At 41.2% G+C, this 15,338-nt stretch overlaps 1 protein-coding gene across 1 annotated transcript; it reads right to left on the minus strand.

Annotated features, from left to right (window-relative positions):
* Window positions 1-1,049: 1,049 nt before the first annotated feature.
* UBE2A (ubiquitin conjugating enzyme E2 A) lies at window positions 1,050-14,513 on the minus strand. Its single transcript, XM_039362341.1, has 6 exons — window positions 14,158-14,513; window positions 13,815-13,895; window positions 10,471-10,496; window positions 4,481-4,570; window positions 3,458-3,546; window positions 1,050-2,424 (listed from the first exon to the last, which is right to left on the minus strand). Exons 1-6 carry the CDS (start codon window positions 14,199-14,201, stop codon window positions 2,296-2,298), a joined length of 459 nt encoding a protein of 152 aa, XP_039218275.1. The 5' UTR covers window positions 14,202-14,513; the 3' UTR covers window positions 1,050-2,295.
* Between the last annotated feature and the right edge of the window lie 825 nt (window positions 14,514-15,338).

Here is a 15,338-nt window from a genome sequence, read left to right on the forward strand (position 1 = left end):
GGAAAGCAGCAAAATATTTTTTTAAAAAATGGATTAGGACTTTGGAATGTTTTAGGACACACTGGGGCATTCCTGCATTTCCATGAAAAGATAATTGTATTATAGAGAGTTGCAGTCAGGAACTATTAGAGACTGTCAACTAAAAACAAACAAACAAACAAAAAAACAACTGCACAGGCCAATTGTGTATTTTTTTTCACACAAAGACTTGGAATGCAAAGACCTTAATTATATTGCGCAATCTCTCTTAATCACCAGGTGTAATTGGCTTGCTGTTTAACAAAGCTTCTCATTCATCTAGGACAGGGGTCTTCAAACTTCGTCTTTACCACTTGTGGACTTCAACTCCCAGAATTCCTCAGCCAGCGTGGCTGAAGAATTCTGGGAGTTGAAGTCCACAAATCATAAAAGGATGAAGTTTGAAGACCCCTGATCTAGAACATCCAGGCCAAACTTCTGGGAATCCACCCAGTTGTGGCAAAGGTTGGGTGAAGCTAATTCATCTTACCTACACATTATTTCACCTTGGTCTTGCCACTGGTGCACACGTTAGTTCATTCCTTTGTAACTTACTAGCATCTGCAGTGTTTAAAGACAGATAGCTGGAAAACACAAGGCATTGTGGAAGTAGTAAAGTCTCTCAATCTCCCTAAAATAACCCCTGAAACAAGAGACTTTTAAGGGGCCTTCCAACTTGTTATGAAAGGCACCCAGCCTGTTTCACCTGGTGCAGTAATGGACATAAGACAAAAAAAAAAAAAAAACATGCTTGAGAGACCGTTTAACTATTTCTCCTGCTTTACCTCAGCCAATCAGCTTGTGGGATGCTCCAGAAATTAACTATAAACCACCCATTTATGTAATGAGCTGTAAGCATTCCTGAAAGTGTGCAGTATGTTATCTATAACAGAATGTAGAGAGAAAGGAAAATATTTAGTCTAATGAGACATCAGCATTATTAAACGGTCCCTCAATTTGCAAGATCAACTTTCAGCCACTTGTTTCGAGTCAAATGTAAAGCGATGCACATTCGTCTTCTTTCAACAATAAGCATTTCGGTTACACATTTATTTACAAGTAATTGAAAAATGTACAGTTTCTTACATGGGTTACTTGTGCAAAGTTGTACTCCAGAGTTCAGGTATACATAGAAGACACTTGGTAGAGCAGACAAAAACCCACGGATTGGTCTCCTCTCACACTGCTGCTTAAAGTACAAACTCAGCTTCACAAAAAAATGCTTTTTGCACGGGTGAAAGAACCCTACAAATCAGGCAGAGGGAAGAGCAAGGAAGAAGGGAACAGAGGACAGACACATGCTGCAGTAGCATTTGCAATCTTTTTTTTTTCTCCCCTTTTCTCCCAAACAGAAAGCAAAGCCGTTAACGATTTCATTTTCTTTCCCCGGTTAAGAGGTAGAAATTGAAAATCGTAGAAGCAAAAAAAAAAAAAAAATGTTCTTCCTTGCACGCCCTTTTGCCATCAACTCTCAACTCTCGTTCTGTACTCGCCCCAGCTCTACTCAAAAGGTGGTGAGTGTGGCTAAGCCACTTGAGCACCCTTTGAAAGTGCTATCACAATAACACCAAACAATCACCTTGCACTTGACCTATAAAAGCAGGGATCGGCCCTCTTTCCCCCCCTCCCCGCTTCTTCCCAGGCTCAACATGGAATCATTTTTGCAAAACCCACGGAGCTGAAAAGGCTTGGGAGAGAAAATGGAAAAGCAGCACACTGGGAAATAAGGGGTTGTGTTGTTTGTTTGTTTTTTCCTTCCATAAAATACAGATGTAGTTATGTTGAAACCAGAGGTTAAATGACCAGCCTCGGACAGATCAGCACTCAAGTCATAGTTAAAAATGTATATTGTATATAAACATCCTTTTTTTTTCTCTTTTTGAATCAAGCTACACGTAAGCATCACTGTGTATAACACAATTACAATTAAAAGCTTAAGTGTACACTACAAAAAAAAAATGCACAATACTGCCCCTAAGACTGGCGATGGTAGACCCCCCCCCACAGGAAGTGGAAATTCAGCCTCAGTAATTCTTTTACAAGTAACCCAAGTACAGTACATTTGACCTCAATGGGGAAGGTGGGAAAGGGTGCCTTTTTCTGATGTCCAAAGAGAAAGAGATCCAGCGAGGGTGGTTGGCCACACAGCACAGACAGCTAGTTTTGCTTTCCGAGTAAATGCAGTGATGCAAGGAGGAAGAGGAAGAGGAGGAGGAGGACTCAGACACTTCATACATATATTTTCCTCATCAGAGTGTTCATTTGCATCAGCCAAGGTCAACAGTCACGCCAGCTCTGTTCTACAATGGCGGAGACCCGCTTTTCGTATTCCCGCTTATTCTCTTGGTATAGCTGAGCTGCCTGGCTGTTTGCTGGGCTGTTTGGGTTAGGCTCATCCAGTAAAGACTGTTTTAGAAGAGCGAAAAAGAAAAGGAAAGAAAAAAAAAAGGACGGTTAGGTTTGATCATCTTCCACGCAAACACTATGCGCGGCCATTGTGAAATTCAAACTATTTGAGTGCTGGAGGTCTGTTAAGAATACCTGAGATGCTTTAATACACCCCCTTTTTAAAAAAAATCTTGTAGCTATGCCCCGCCCCCTTAACACGACTGAATGTGGATAAAACAGGCAGCGCTAAGCGAAGATTTGCTATTGCAATCAAGTGCAGCCAGTCCTCGACTTACGACTGCAACAGAGCCCAACATTTCTCTGACTAAGTGAGACATTTTTTAAGTGATGCCTCGTTTTATGACCTTTCTTGCCACAGCCGTTATGTGAATCACTGCAGGTTAAGAGCACGGTGGTTAAGTCAGCCTGACGTTGCTTGTCAGAAGGTCGCAAGAGGGGATCGCGTGACCCCCCCCTGGGGACACCGGAACCGTTGTAAGTATGAACCAACTGCCAAGTGTCTGAATTTTGACCATGCGATTATGGGGATGCTACCAAGGTCGTAAGTATGAAGAACAATTGTTAAGTCACTTTTTCTTTGAATGGTCACTAAATGAACTGTTGTTAAGTCGAGGACTACGTGTACTCTCTTATGTTCACAGCAGAAACAATAAAAAAAAACAGGCTATTAAGAATTTGTAATCTATTCAAAGCCCCCTTTTACCAGCTCATCTATTGACTTCAAGTAAGATTTTACTCAACAGCTTCTTTCCAGAGGGCCAAAACGATGCCCTGGGCTCCCTGAGCACTCTTATCAGACCTGTAATCATACACCCCTGGGCCTACTGATTCAAACCTATCCAATTTCAGTTTCCTCTGACCGAGACTTCTGACTGTTCTTTTTCGTTAAATCGGCTTGCCAGCTGGCTTCAAAGGAGCCGGTTGTCTCCGTCAACTGCGTTGAATTCCAAATGAGATTGGAAGGTTGTATGCCTTAACTCCTACAAAGTCCGCAAAGCTTCAAAAAGTACCAGCGAACAGCCGCCGTTACCTGTATGGATGTTAAGATGGATGATACATCGTAGGTGGGGCTCCAACGATTTTGAAGAATATCCAGACATATACTACCATCTGCATAGACTTAAAAGGAAAACGTGTGGGTTTTTATAATTGGAAGTGTTGTAGTATACTGTCAGGTGTTTATGCCTGGCTCAACCAACCTCCATCTGAAGTCACCCCAGAAGAAGAACCTGACTCTGACCACAGGCTCCGACTTGATAACAATGTTATGCCGTTACATTTTATGACCTCACAATTATTTGTGGTTATGAAGTTATTCACAGTATGACACATCCTTTCAAAGATCAAAGCTAATTAACACATAAATATAGCTGTCAAGCTACCTTTTGTAAATATTCACTTCTCTCTTTATTATAGGTTCTTTTCAATTTCCAGTGGTATATCAAACACCCAGGAAATCCACAGCTGAAATAATACAATTATGAGAAGTTGATTATCTACCTGTCCCTAAACTGATGGAGGCCAAGATTTTGGGGCAATAATTTTGTAGCCCATAACCTAACGGGAGACGGACCACTGTGACCCAGAGAGAACGCTTGATCTTCCTGGATTTGTGTCCACAAATCTATTTTGTGAAAAAGTCAGACTTCAGTGTGAGCAATGTGGGTTTTTTTAAAATATGGGAGGATCCCGCAAACCGAGGCTTGTTATATCCCGATAAGAACACCTTATTCAACTTCCTTTTTACAAAACTGATTATCTTAGGGGCTTAAGAAACAATATACTATACTGTATTATGTGCTCCCTGTTTAACCAGAATCTCTTATCTACTAATATGGTTTAGAATGATGAAACTTTAGTAACACCTTCAGGTCACTAAACTGCAGGATTACAGATACCTCTAAAGGAGTCACAGCCTTTCTTCACCCCTGCAGGAATACTAGATTTTACAAGCTAGCTTGTAAAACTGTAAATATGGGCTCCATTTCTTCCACAGTCCCTGCTTCTGCTCTTTTATAAAAACTACTTTTTTTAAAAAAAGAAAGATACATACCATTCGGATGAAACATCTTGGACACAAATCTGACAGTAGGTGGCTTGTTTGGATATTCTTCCGTGAATTCTATGGTAAGCTTGAAAGTTCCTGTAATTGAGAAAGTGGGGAGGGAATTGTTAATTACATCATATCCACAGGCGGGTTTAAATTTCCCCTGCCCTTTTTTTCTCAACATGGGTCCATAAATCAGAGAACCCCAACGATTCCTCATATTTGTTTGGCAAGAAGAAAATCTGAGACCGGGCAGATAGAAAAACAGGCTGTGAAACTTGCAAGCATTGTATAATTGCTCCACAACCTTTTTTTTACACAACAGAAGAGAAACAAACTACTGCCTTTATAACTGAACTCAGAGATTAACAGAAGGTAGCAAAGGGAGCAGGTATAAGGCCAAAAGGGAAAACAAGCATGCTGTTTAAAATATATATATGGGTTTAAGTACAGCAAGACATAGTTAAAGGCTTAAAGATTCTTGTGCAATTTTATACATTTCTGCAGGTATACCATCTGGTCCAGGTGTTTTATTATTTTTCTGTTTCTTAATTGCAACCGAGAGCTCTAAATGTGTTATCTCTTTATTTAGGAGAGTTTTAAATTCTTCGGGCACCTTGGGTAAATCGACTAGTTGTAAATACTGTACTATGTCATGGTTATTTCTCTTTTCGTCGTCCTTATATAAATTCTTGTAAAACTCATATGCCACTAGCTTTTTTCCTTCGTTCTGGCACACCATATCACATTTGGCGTTATAAAGGTTGGTAACTCTCTGCTTATTATTGTGTTTTTTGATTTTATAAGCCAACCATCTCCCTGGTTTATTAGCATTTTCAAAGAAATTTTGTTTAGTACGTTTTATCTGCTGTCCTAGATCTTCCTTCGTAATAATATCCATCTTATGTTTAATTAAATCAATCTGTTGTTTCAAATCACATCTTTGTGGTTCATTTTGCAGGTTATCCTCAACTTTACGTAGTTCTTCTTCCAGTTGTCTTTGGCGTTGTGTTTTGATTTTGTGTTGCCTAGCCATATAAGAAATTACAACGCCTCTCATGTAGGCTTTGGTTGTATCCCATAAATTTTGGCAGTTTGTATCCTCCTTTTTGTTTGACTTAAAAAACAGATCCAATTGTTCTTCTAATTTTGATTTGAATTCTTTATGATTTAAGATTGCCCTTTTTAGAGTCCATCTCCTCGTGTTTTTTTGCCCCTTCCATTTAATTCTAATCGGATTGTGATCAGCCCAGGTATTTGTATCAATCATAATCTCCTCTACTTCTAAATTTAAGTCAGCTGACATCCACACCATATCAATTCTGGACCAAGATTGATGACGTCCAGAATAAAAAGTAAACTGTTTTTTCCCAGGATTCCTTTCTCTCCAAATATCCTGTATATTAAACTCATCTACCATTTTAAAGAAAATATCAGATATTGTTCCTCTAATTCTTTTTCTATTCTTTCCACATTTATAATCTAGATTATTATCCACAATTGCATTATAGTCACCCATTATACAAATGCTATCATGTTCCAATTGGCTAATAATGTTGTAGAGTTTTTTATAGAAATGTTTTTGCCCCTCATTCGGGGCATAAATTCCAACCAAAAGAATTTTGGTTTTATTCAAAATTACTTCCACAATTAGAATTCTGCCATCTTCGTCCTTATAAATTTGCTTAGCCACAATTTCTTGTTTAATATATACTACCACACCTCCTTTCTTATATTGCGAAAGTGCTGCGAACATATTCCCCAATTTGGGACAATTTAATAAGTATTGATGTTGTTTTTTAATGTGGACTTCTTGTAACATTATTATATCTAAATTCATCTTATTGAGCCTATTGAAAAACTTCTTCCTTTTTGTTGGAGAGTTGAGGCCATTAACGTTGATAGATATAGATTCAACACATTTCTTCCCCTCCTTATCTATGTTTAGATCTAGTTACTATTGCTGGTCTAGACTCTTGAGTTTGTAAATCCTTCCCTCTTTCCACTGTTGATCTTATCGGTCTAGCCTCTTTAATTTCCTTAAACCTACTCTCCTCCTGCTTTTCTTCATTTTTCCCTTCATCAGTGTCCTCTCGAAGCTCAACTCTTTTACCTCTAGCTTCAATGGCTTGCACCAGTGTCTCTCCTTCCTCTCTTGCTTCTCTTTCAACTAAATCTTCCTTACTACCAAAGTTTTCCCTGTAGAATTCCTCTGCTTTTTCTATTGAGTCTAGGCGAAACTTTTTCTCCTGCCATGTTACCAGAATTCCTTCCGGAGTTAGCCATCTAAAATTGATATTTTTCCTTATCAGTTTGGAAGTTATGTATTGGTAAGGCCTTCGCAGGTCTCTCACTCTTTTGGGCACTTGTTTAAGTACAATCAGCTGTTTACCTCGATATTCCAGTGTATCATCTCTGAATCTGAAAAGAATTTCATCCCTAACTGATTTCTTAATAAACCTACTGTGCACTTCTCTGGGAAGATTGTGTCGTCTTGCGTAATTTGTGTGTATTCTATAGGTTTCATCTATCTCATTGGCCATCTCCTCTCTTGTAGACCCCAACGCTCCTGCTAGAATATCTGACATTATTACTGGGAGATCTTCGCCTTTCATCTCTCCTACATTTTGAAACCGTAGATAATGTGCAGCCTTCTCAAGTTCCAAAGAAATAACTGTGGTTTCTAATTATTTAACGAGGTTTTAACCCAAGCTAAAATACCAGCTTCATGGGAAGAAGCCTTCCTCACGTTGATTCCTAAAGAAAACACCAACCTGACACAAATTAAGAACTATAGACCCATTTCTCTTTTGAATTCAGATTACAAAATCTTCATGGCAATAATGGCACAAAGATTGGAAAGGTTCTTAGTGGATTTTATACATATTGATCAAAACGGCTTTCTATCTAAAAGATATATAAGAAACAATATTAGGACTGTTTTGGACATATTGGAATATTATGAAGTACATAATGAAAAGCAAATGTGTTTAATTTTTCTTGATGCCCAAAAAGCATTCGACAATGTAAAATGGGATTTTATGTTTAATCAATTATTGTATATGGACTTTGGGGAAAATTTCTTAAATATGTTTAAATCAGTTTACTCTAAGCAGGTGGCCAAAGTAATAATCAATGGAGAACTGACTGAGAGTTTCCAAATGCAAAAAGGCACAAGGCAAGGCTGCCCACTATCACCATTGTTATTTATATTATCTCTCGAGGTATTAACTAGAGCAATCCGGCAAGATGAACAGATCCAAGGTCTAGAAATCAAGAAAGAGACATTTAAAATACAAGCCTTTGCAGATGATTTAGTTTTTATTATTGAAGAACCACTACAATCAGGGATTAGGCTGATGGAAACATTGAATAGATACGGGGAAATAGCAGGTTTAAAAATAAATAAAGAAAAAACTAAAATGCTTGTCAAAAATATGACTAAAATACAGAAAAGTGAATTGGTTGATAGAATTGGTGTTCAAATTACAAATAAAATTAGACATTTAGGGATACAACTGACTGCCAAATGCGCTACGCTTAAAAGGGATAACTATGATAAGTTAATAGAACAGATTCAAAAAGACTTTGATATTTGGACTAACCTACAGCTCTCTCTTACGGGCAGAATCGCGGTGATTAAAATGAATGTGTTGCCAAAAATTTTATTTTTGTTCCAATGTATACCTATAAAATTAGACAAGAAATTTTTTCAAAATTTGAACAAAATGATGTGTAAATTCATCTGGCAAGGAAAAAGAGCAAGGATTAAATTAAAATTACTACAGGACTCAAAGGAAAGGGGGGGATTTGGTCTTCCAGACTTGGAGAAATATTACCAGGCCGCAGCATTAGTATGGGTAAGAGATTGGATATTACTAAAAAATAGGAGACTATTGTGTCTGGAGGGCCATGACCTACAAATAGGATGGCATGCCATATTATGGGATCATAAATATAAAGTACATAAATATTTTCGAAGTCACTATATTAGGCAAGCTCTTATTGATGTATGGACAAAAATTTGGCAACCAAATTATACCCAAGTACCTAGTTGGATCTCACCGTTAGAAATATATGTACACCCAAAATTTACTCAATTAGACAAGATCATAACATATAAAAATATTTTAGATGAAAGAGGGGAATTGAAATCCAGGAAAACCATCCACGATGAAGGGATAGAATTAGAATGGTGGGCATACCTGCAACTGCAGGCAAGATATCGGAAAGACAAAAAAGAGTTAGGTATTAAATTAGAACCAATAGAATTGGATAAAATAATTTTGGGGTCGGAGGATAAAATGATTAAAAAACTATACTATTATTTGCTAGATCAGGCAACGTACGAGGAACAAGTAAAAGTGACTATGTTGAATTGGAGTAAGGATTTTGGTCTTAATTTTGATCTGCATATATGGCAAGAACTATGGGCAAGAAACAAGAAGCTTACTTTGGCCACCTCTTACAAAGAGAACCTTTACAAAATGTTTTATAGATGGCATCTCCCACCCACAAGATTGTCTAAAATGTATACCAATGTCTCCCCTAAATGTTGGAAATGCAATTTGAAAAGTGGAACTTACTATCATATGTGGTGGGAATGCACGCGAGCTCGTGATTTTTGGAACAGGATTAAAATTTGGTTGGAAGAAATATTAGAGCAAGCGGTAGAACCAAAACCAGAACTCTTTCTATTAGGTTTAACTACGCAAAAACATGACAAAGGCGTATTTTATTTAATGCTACACATTTTAACGGCCTCCAGGCTGGTTTTTGCTCAAAATTGGAGGAACAAGGAAACCCCAACGGAAGAAGAGATCCTGCATAAAATTTTAATATGTGCTGAGATGGACAGGCTTACAATGATTATGAAAGACAAAACGGAACACGAATACTTCGAAATCTGGGGCAAATTTTACCGCTGGTATGAATTAAGAACTGCTCGGACTTCAAACTAATGGTAGAACTAAAAGATATACATAACTGTACATATAATTGTATATATAATTGTATTGTATAAAAGATGAGGTTTATATAGAGGTTAAGAACAAAAAATTATAAAATTATAAAATTTTTGTACTATGATAGGAACTGATAGAAAAATTCACTCTGGAATGTCATGTTTGTCCATTGTTGTTTTAATTGTATTAATGAATAAAAATTAAAAAAAAAAAAAAAAAAAAAAGACATAGTTAAAGGCTGTGCGGCATAGATGGCTTTCAAAGGATCTGAGAAAAAGATATAGAGTGCCATAAAATTAAACAACACAATTATTAATATCTTCAAGTGAGTTCTAAAAAAGCCATTGTAAGTGTAAGCAGCAGCAGCAGCAACAGTAGAATCATTTTCAGTAGAGTGCCAGTTTGACCTACTGGTTAAACCACCAGGCTAAAAACCAGAAGAAGGCGAGTTCTATTCCCACCTTAGCCATGAAAGCCAGCTGAGTAACTTTGGGCCAGCCACTCTCTCTCTCTCTCTCAGCCTACCTCACAGGATTGTTGTGAGGAAAACTGACTTACTTGTAAAAATAATAATGGTGGGATACAAATAAATAGGTGAATAAATAAAATAACCAAAGGATGTAGGCGGCCTTCAAGCCACTGTCAGGCTGACAGTGAAGGATCCAAAGCAACCTCAGCAGCTAAGCCTTGGGAGAGGAAGGAAGGCCAAGGATATTAAGGGCCTGAAAAGTTCAACTCAAAGGAGAATGGGATCTTATCAGAGATTTCAACGGAGAGTAATTTTAAAAACACAGCATTGAAAGAGAAGAGCAAAGAGACAGTTCACACTCATTGGGACAAATCGGAGAGATTGAGAGCAGCGGAGTCACACATGGCAAAGCTTCCGAGCCCTAGTTTAGGCATCTCCCTGACTAGCAAGCTGAGGAACGCTTTCATGCTCTTGAAAAGGTGGGATTCTAGCACTGATTAACATGGGTGATATCACATTCAAAAGCACATTAGTCTCTTAAGATTGTTTCAAGAAAGACTTACCATCCTCAAATGGGGTTCCCTCTGGCCTGAAAAAGAAAAAGGGTTGTCAACCTCTCACGTGTAAAATATTAGTTATAGGAGTCAGGTTTTTGTTTTTTAAAGGACATGCTGCGTTCCCTCTATTCCTAAAAACAGGATTCAGACCAAACTAAATTCAGGTGAAGAATGAAACCTAAGCGACATCTTTAACACACGACCACTGTGGGGCCAGCATTTATTTTCTGAGCTTTTTGGCTACTATCTTTCACCCGTCACACCTATCTTGATTGCTGGAGGTAAAGAACGGAATAGCAGCAATCGGCAGTGCCTGGCTGAGGAATTCCGGGAGTTGAAGTCCACAAGTCATAAAAAGGGACAAGTTTGAAGACCCCTGTCTTAAATGGTGGTAGAAGACAAGGCAGACACAGAGCGAACAAAGGAAGAACGTGCACAAAAGCCATTGCTACGTCATCAGGGACCCTAGAAAAGCATGAACTGCCCTGACCATCCTAAAACAGCATTTGCCTATATTCAAACATTGGACGTGCTGCAATCATCAATCCTGAGGAATCTTCAGCTGCAATGGACAAAGGCTTGGAATCCCAACCCATTTAGAGATTGGTCAAACAGGAGAAAAACTGGCCTTTCAGACACAGCTTTCTGGGGCTCGTCAACACAACATAGCAGAGAGGAAAGTGAACCAGCTCTGATCCGGAGACAATTTGAAACAAGGAATGTCAACCGCTATAAACTAATGTGATCAAAACAGGTCACACCTGCCAGAGTTAACAATTACTGTAAAAGGATGAACTAAAATCCATTTATTGATTAAGATTTCAACTTGGGAATTCCAGTTAGGGCAAAGACCACCATCGTGAAGCTTGACAAATTCCACCAACCAAGTTGCTGGGTTCCTCGTGATCATTTGTGCCATTTCAGGAGGTGGGGAACGCGCTGTGCAATACCTCTTTGGGATACGCACAATGAAAACAAGCAAATAAGCTCATGGGGCCATTTGGGTCAGGAAGAGTTGAGGCAGGAATCACTCTTCCCTGCCTATCAGTCTTGGATTAGATAAGCAAGCAAATAATTTGGAGGAATTTCTTTCAGAGCTGGCCAAAGCCACTGAGATACAGGATACCACAGCTATCCATGGACTTGCTTTTTTGGCCTATTTTACAAAATGTTTATAAATGTAGGGAAACTTCCAAGCCGGTTTTTAGTCATTCCAATGGCCTGATGTTCTTTCAAAAGGCCAAGGAACTGATTGTCAAAATAGCAATAATAACAATTATTATTTTAATTAAAATAACTCCAGCCACCACTAACGACAGCTTCTGAACACGCCCTGCTATTCTACCTTACCAGAATATGCTATTATTTCTAAAAAACCAAACCAGGGCAACTGCCAGCCCTATCTGGATGTGTTCTATTATGTTATCATCAATTACAATTATTTCTGCCTTTGCAAATCTTTCTCCTGGAAGTGAGCCATACATTATGGACCCAAAGTGGGCGTCTATCAAACAAGCTGGCTCTGGATGAAGGAAATTACAATTCAATATGTCTGGAGGGGGAAACAGCCAGTGGAATGACTAGACTATTATCACAGAGAAGTAAATCTGGGCCATGAGAATGATATTCCCACTGACGAAAGCTCAGAATTAAAACATCTGATAAACTGATAAGGAAAGTAATTAGAATGATTATTTGAATATAGGGAAGGAAAATTATGTTCCTCTGAATGTCCTAGATTTCAAGTCTATCAGATCTGGCCAATTTAATCAATAGCAAGAGGCTACATAAGAGTGCCAGCATGCTTATCCATGCTTCTGCAGATCATAATCACCTTATGTTCTTAACCTTCCCCAACATGGTAATGAACTGAAGCCTGGCACCCCTTTCATCTAAACCAGCGGTTCTCAACCTGTGGGTTGGGACCCCAGATGGGGTCGAACGACCATTTCACGGGGGTCGCCAAACAACGCAGTCCACCATTTTTTCCCCCTTTTCCTTAGCTGTGCTACTCCCTTTTATTCTATTGGCTTTTGAAAGCCAATAGAATAGACTCTCTGAATAGAGTCTAATTCTATTGGCTTTCAAAAGCCAATAGGAATTGTCCAGGCTGTCTCTGCCCTGCTGAGCCCGCCAAAAGTCCCATTCTGCAAACGGTGCTGCACCAGTTGAGTAGTCTTCGACTTACGACCGGTTGAGTAGTCCTCGACTTACGACCGGTTTGGAGTCACGGCATTAAAAAGGTTGAGAACCACTGATCTAAACCGAACATCCCTAGCATGCTGGCTGCAATAGAAACATGAGGGATCCCACCATGAAAGGGATCATCTGAAGAATACAGGTCTATGAAAAGGAATCTAGGATCCTCCAAATATTTGTATAGCTCTCAACTCATCCACAACAGCCCTTTGAAGACCAGACTGCTTATTTTCTCCTGCTAACCCAGGGGAGAGACAGCGACAGTCCTGCACCAACCCTCACAAATGGCTGCCAGGCTTCCCTTTTGAAAGGGGGACCCATCCTTTTCCTAAGAAATTAAGTTTTTGCAGATCAACTGCACTTATTTTGAGAGGGTCTTTTAGCTTAAGCCAATAAAGGGGGATGTTTTAATTTTAATTAGTTTTAATTTTCAGGAAGGTGGCTTTGAATGCTCTTTTTTTTTAAAGAGGTCCCTGGTGCTCTCTGAGCTTGCTTGTTTTCTTGCAGACATTTCATGACCCAACTGGGCAACATCATTAGTGTTAGAAGGGAGAGAGTTATGCAGAGAGGAGGACGAAGACCGTGGGGTCCTTGATGCTCTCTGAGCTTGGTTTGTTTTCTTGCAGATGTTTCATGACCCAAAGTAGGTAACAGCATCAGTACTACATCATCAGTTACCTAGTTTGGGTCATGAAAGGTCTGCAAGAAAACAACCAAGCTGGGAGAGCACCAAAGACCCCTTAAAAAAAAAAAAAAGCATGCAAAGTCACCTTCCTCTGAAAATTAAAACCAGGCCTGCTTCTTCCTATCCCCTGGCAGAACAGAGATGGGGGTTCAGCCTCTCCATCCTCTGGGACCAGGCAGGGCTCCCTTCTGCAGGGCTAAACCTTTCCCCTTTCACTGCAGAACTGGGCTTTTTTTGGGGGGGGGGCAGGATTGAACCTGGGCCAACCGGACCCAGCCCTCCAAATGGGAATCTGCAAACGGTTGAATAGCCCATTTGCAATTTTGGGAAAGCCCAGGTAAGGTGGGGTGGGAGGATCTTCCAGGAAATGATGCTCCTTGAATCTGGAGCACCGACATGGGGTGCAAAAAAAAAGGGGGGGAGGCCTTGCAGTCCTCCTGGGGGGGCGGAGGGGGGGTAAACTCACCCAAAGATGACCGCATTCCACACCATGATGTTGTTCTCCGAGGGGGCTCCGCTCACTCCGGCCGGGGGATCCTCCTGCAGCCTGTGCGGGGAGAGGCGGGCAGGAAAGGGTTAAAAAGGAGGGGGGCGCCCGCTGAAAGGCGGGGGGGGAGAAGGGAAGCGATGGGATTTCGCCCCGCCTACGCCAACGGCGTAGCTCGCCCTCATCTCCGAGGCCGCTACGCCAGTAGCGTAGCGCTCCCATCATCAGCGGCACCGCCGCCATGTTGGATCGCCTCACCTCTCCCTCCGCTGCGCTCCCCCCCCCTTCCCTCCGCCTCAGTGGCCCTTCTCGGGCGGCTTACCTCTTGAAGTCCCGCATGAGGCGCCTCCGGGCCGGCGTGGACATGGCGGGGCTCGCGGTTACGAATCACTCATACACCAGCGGGGCGGAGAGCGGGGAGGGGGACGCGAGGCGGCGGCACCGGCGGCAGCGGCGGGAGCTGGTTCCGAGCGGAGGCAGCCTCTTCCACTTGTGCCTCAACAATGGGGGGGCGAGGAAGGAGGCGAGGCGGACACGGCCCTTGACTACGCGGCGGTGGTAGCGCCGGCCGAGGCGTCTGGCCAATGCCGGACCGCACCACTGCCCTTGCGGAGGGGGGGGAATTGAGAAAACAGAGAGGGGCGGCGCTACACGCAGCCGCCGACTCACACCGGGGATGTACCACTGCGCCGCATGGAGGGAGGGAAGAAAGGGGCGGTGTTTCGAAAGGCAGGGCGATACCATTCAGGCTGACGCCAAGCCGAGCGTTCTGGGCGAGACTAATGCGGGGGAAAAAGGGAGGGCTTTAGGAGGAGAAACCATTTTCTGCCCGTTTCCCGTCCTTTCTATTGGTTGGTAGAATCAGCTGCCCCGCTTGTGGGCGGGGCGTTAATTTGAAAGCTATGCAGTCTGCACAGTGGTGTTACAGCAAAATAAGTCCCCCTGGGCTCAGTGGCTGGGGCCTTGTTTTCAGAGTTGAAAACAAGGGTTGAAGTTGAACTGGGTACACACATCACACAGTCTTGCAATGGGCTTGGCTCGGCCTTCTATATGACCTCACTCAATGAAGTTTGCCATCCCTGGATGAAGGCAGTGTTAAGCCAACCTTGCCGACTTTAAGATGTGTGGGCTTCAAATCCCACAATTGCCCATAATGCATGCTGACTGGGGAATTATGGGAGTTGAAGTCCATTATGGGAGTTGAAGTCCACACATCTTAAAGTTGCCAAGGTTGAAAAACACTGAATTAAGATAATACAGTACAGTGTGTGAATTAGCTAAAACCCAACTAAGCGCATATAGTACCTACACTAAAGCTGGATTCACACACCCTGCTCAATAATACTTTGTTCTAACCACAACTGGCAGATTAATCTCAAAGTATTGAGCAGGGTGTGTGAACCCAGCCTTAGCGTAGGCACTGTATGCGCTTAATTGGTTTTGATCTCTTGTTATCATTTGTGTCCTGTGGGATGCTCTCAACCTCAGTTCTTTTATGTGTCA

The sequence above is a fragment of the Crotalus tigris genome, unplaced genomic scaffold, assembly GCF_016545835.1.
Source record: "Crotalus tigris isolate CLP2741 ecotype Arizona unplaced genomic scaffold, ASM1654583v1 scf7180000019427.664434, whole genome shotgun sequence".
NCBI lineage: Eukaryota > Metazoa > Chordata > Lepidosauria > Squamata > Viperidae > Crotalus > Crotalus tigris.

Excerpts from the sequence above, each read along its gene's own strand:
- UBE2A (XM_039362341.1), bottom strand. The coding sequence starts at position 14,201 with ATGTCCACGCCGGCCCGGAGGCGCCTCATGCGGGACTTCAAGAG. Across the intron at positions 10,497-13,814 it reads TGGAATGCGGTCATCTTTGG|GCCAGAGGGAACCCCATTTG; the intron begins GTGAGTTTACCC and ends TTTCTTTTTCAG. Across the intron at positions 3,547-4,480 it reads CAAGATGTTTCATCCGAATG|TCTATGCAGATGGTAGTATA; the intron begins GTATGTATCTTT and ends TTTCCTTTTAAG.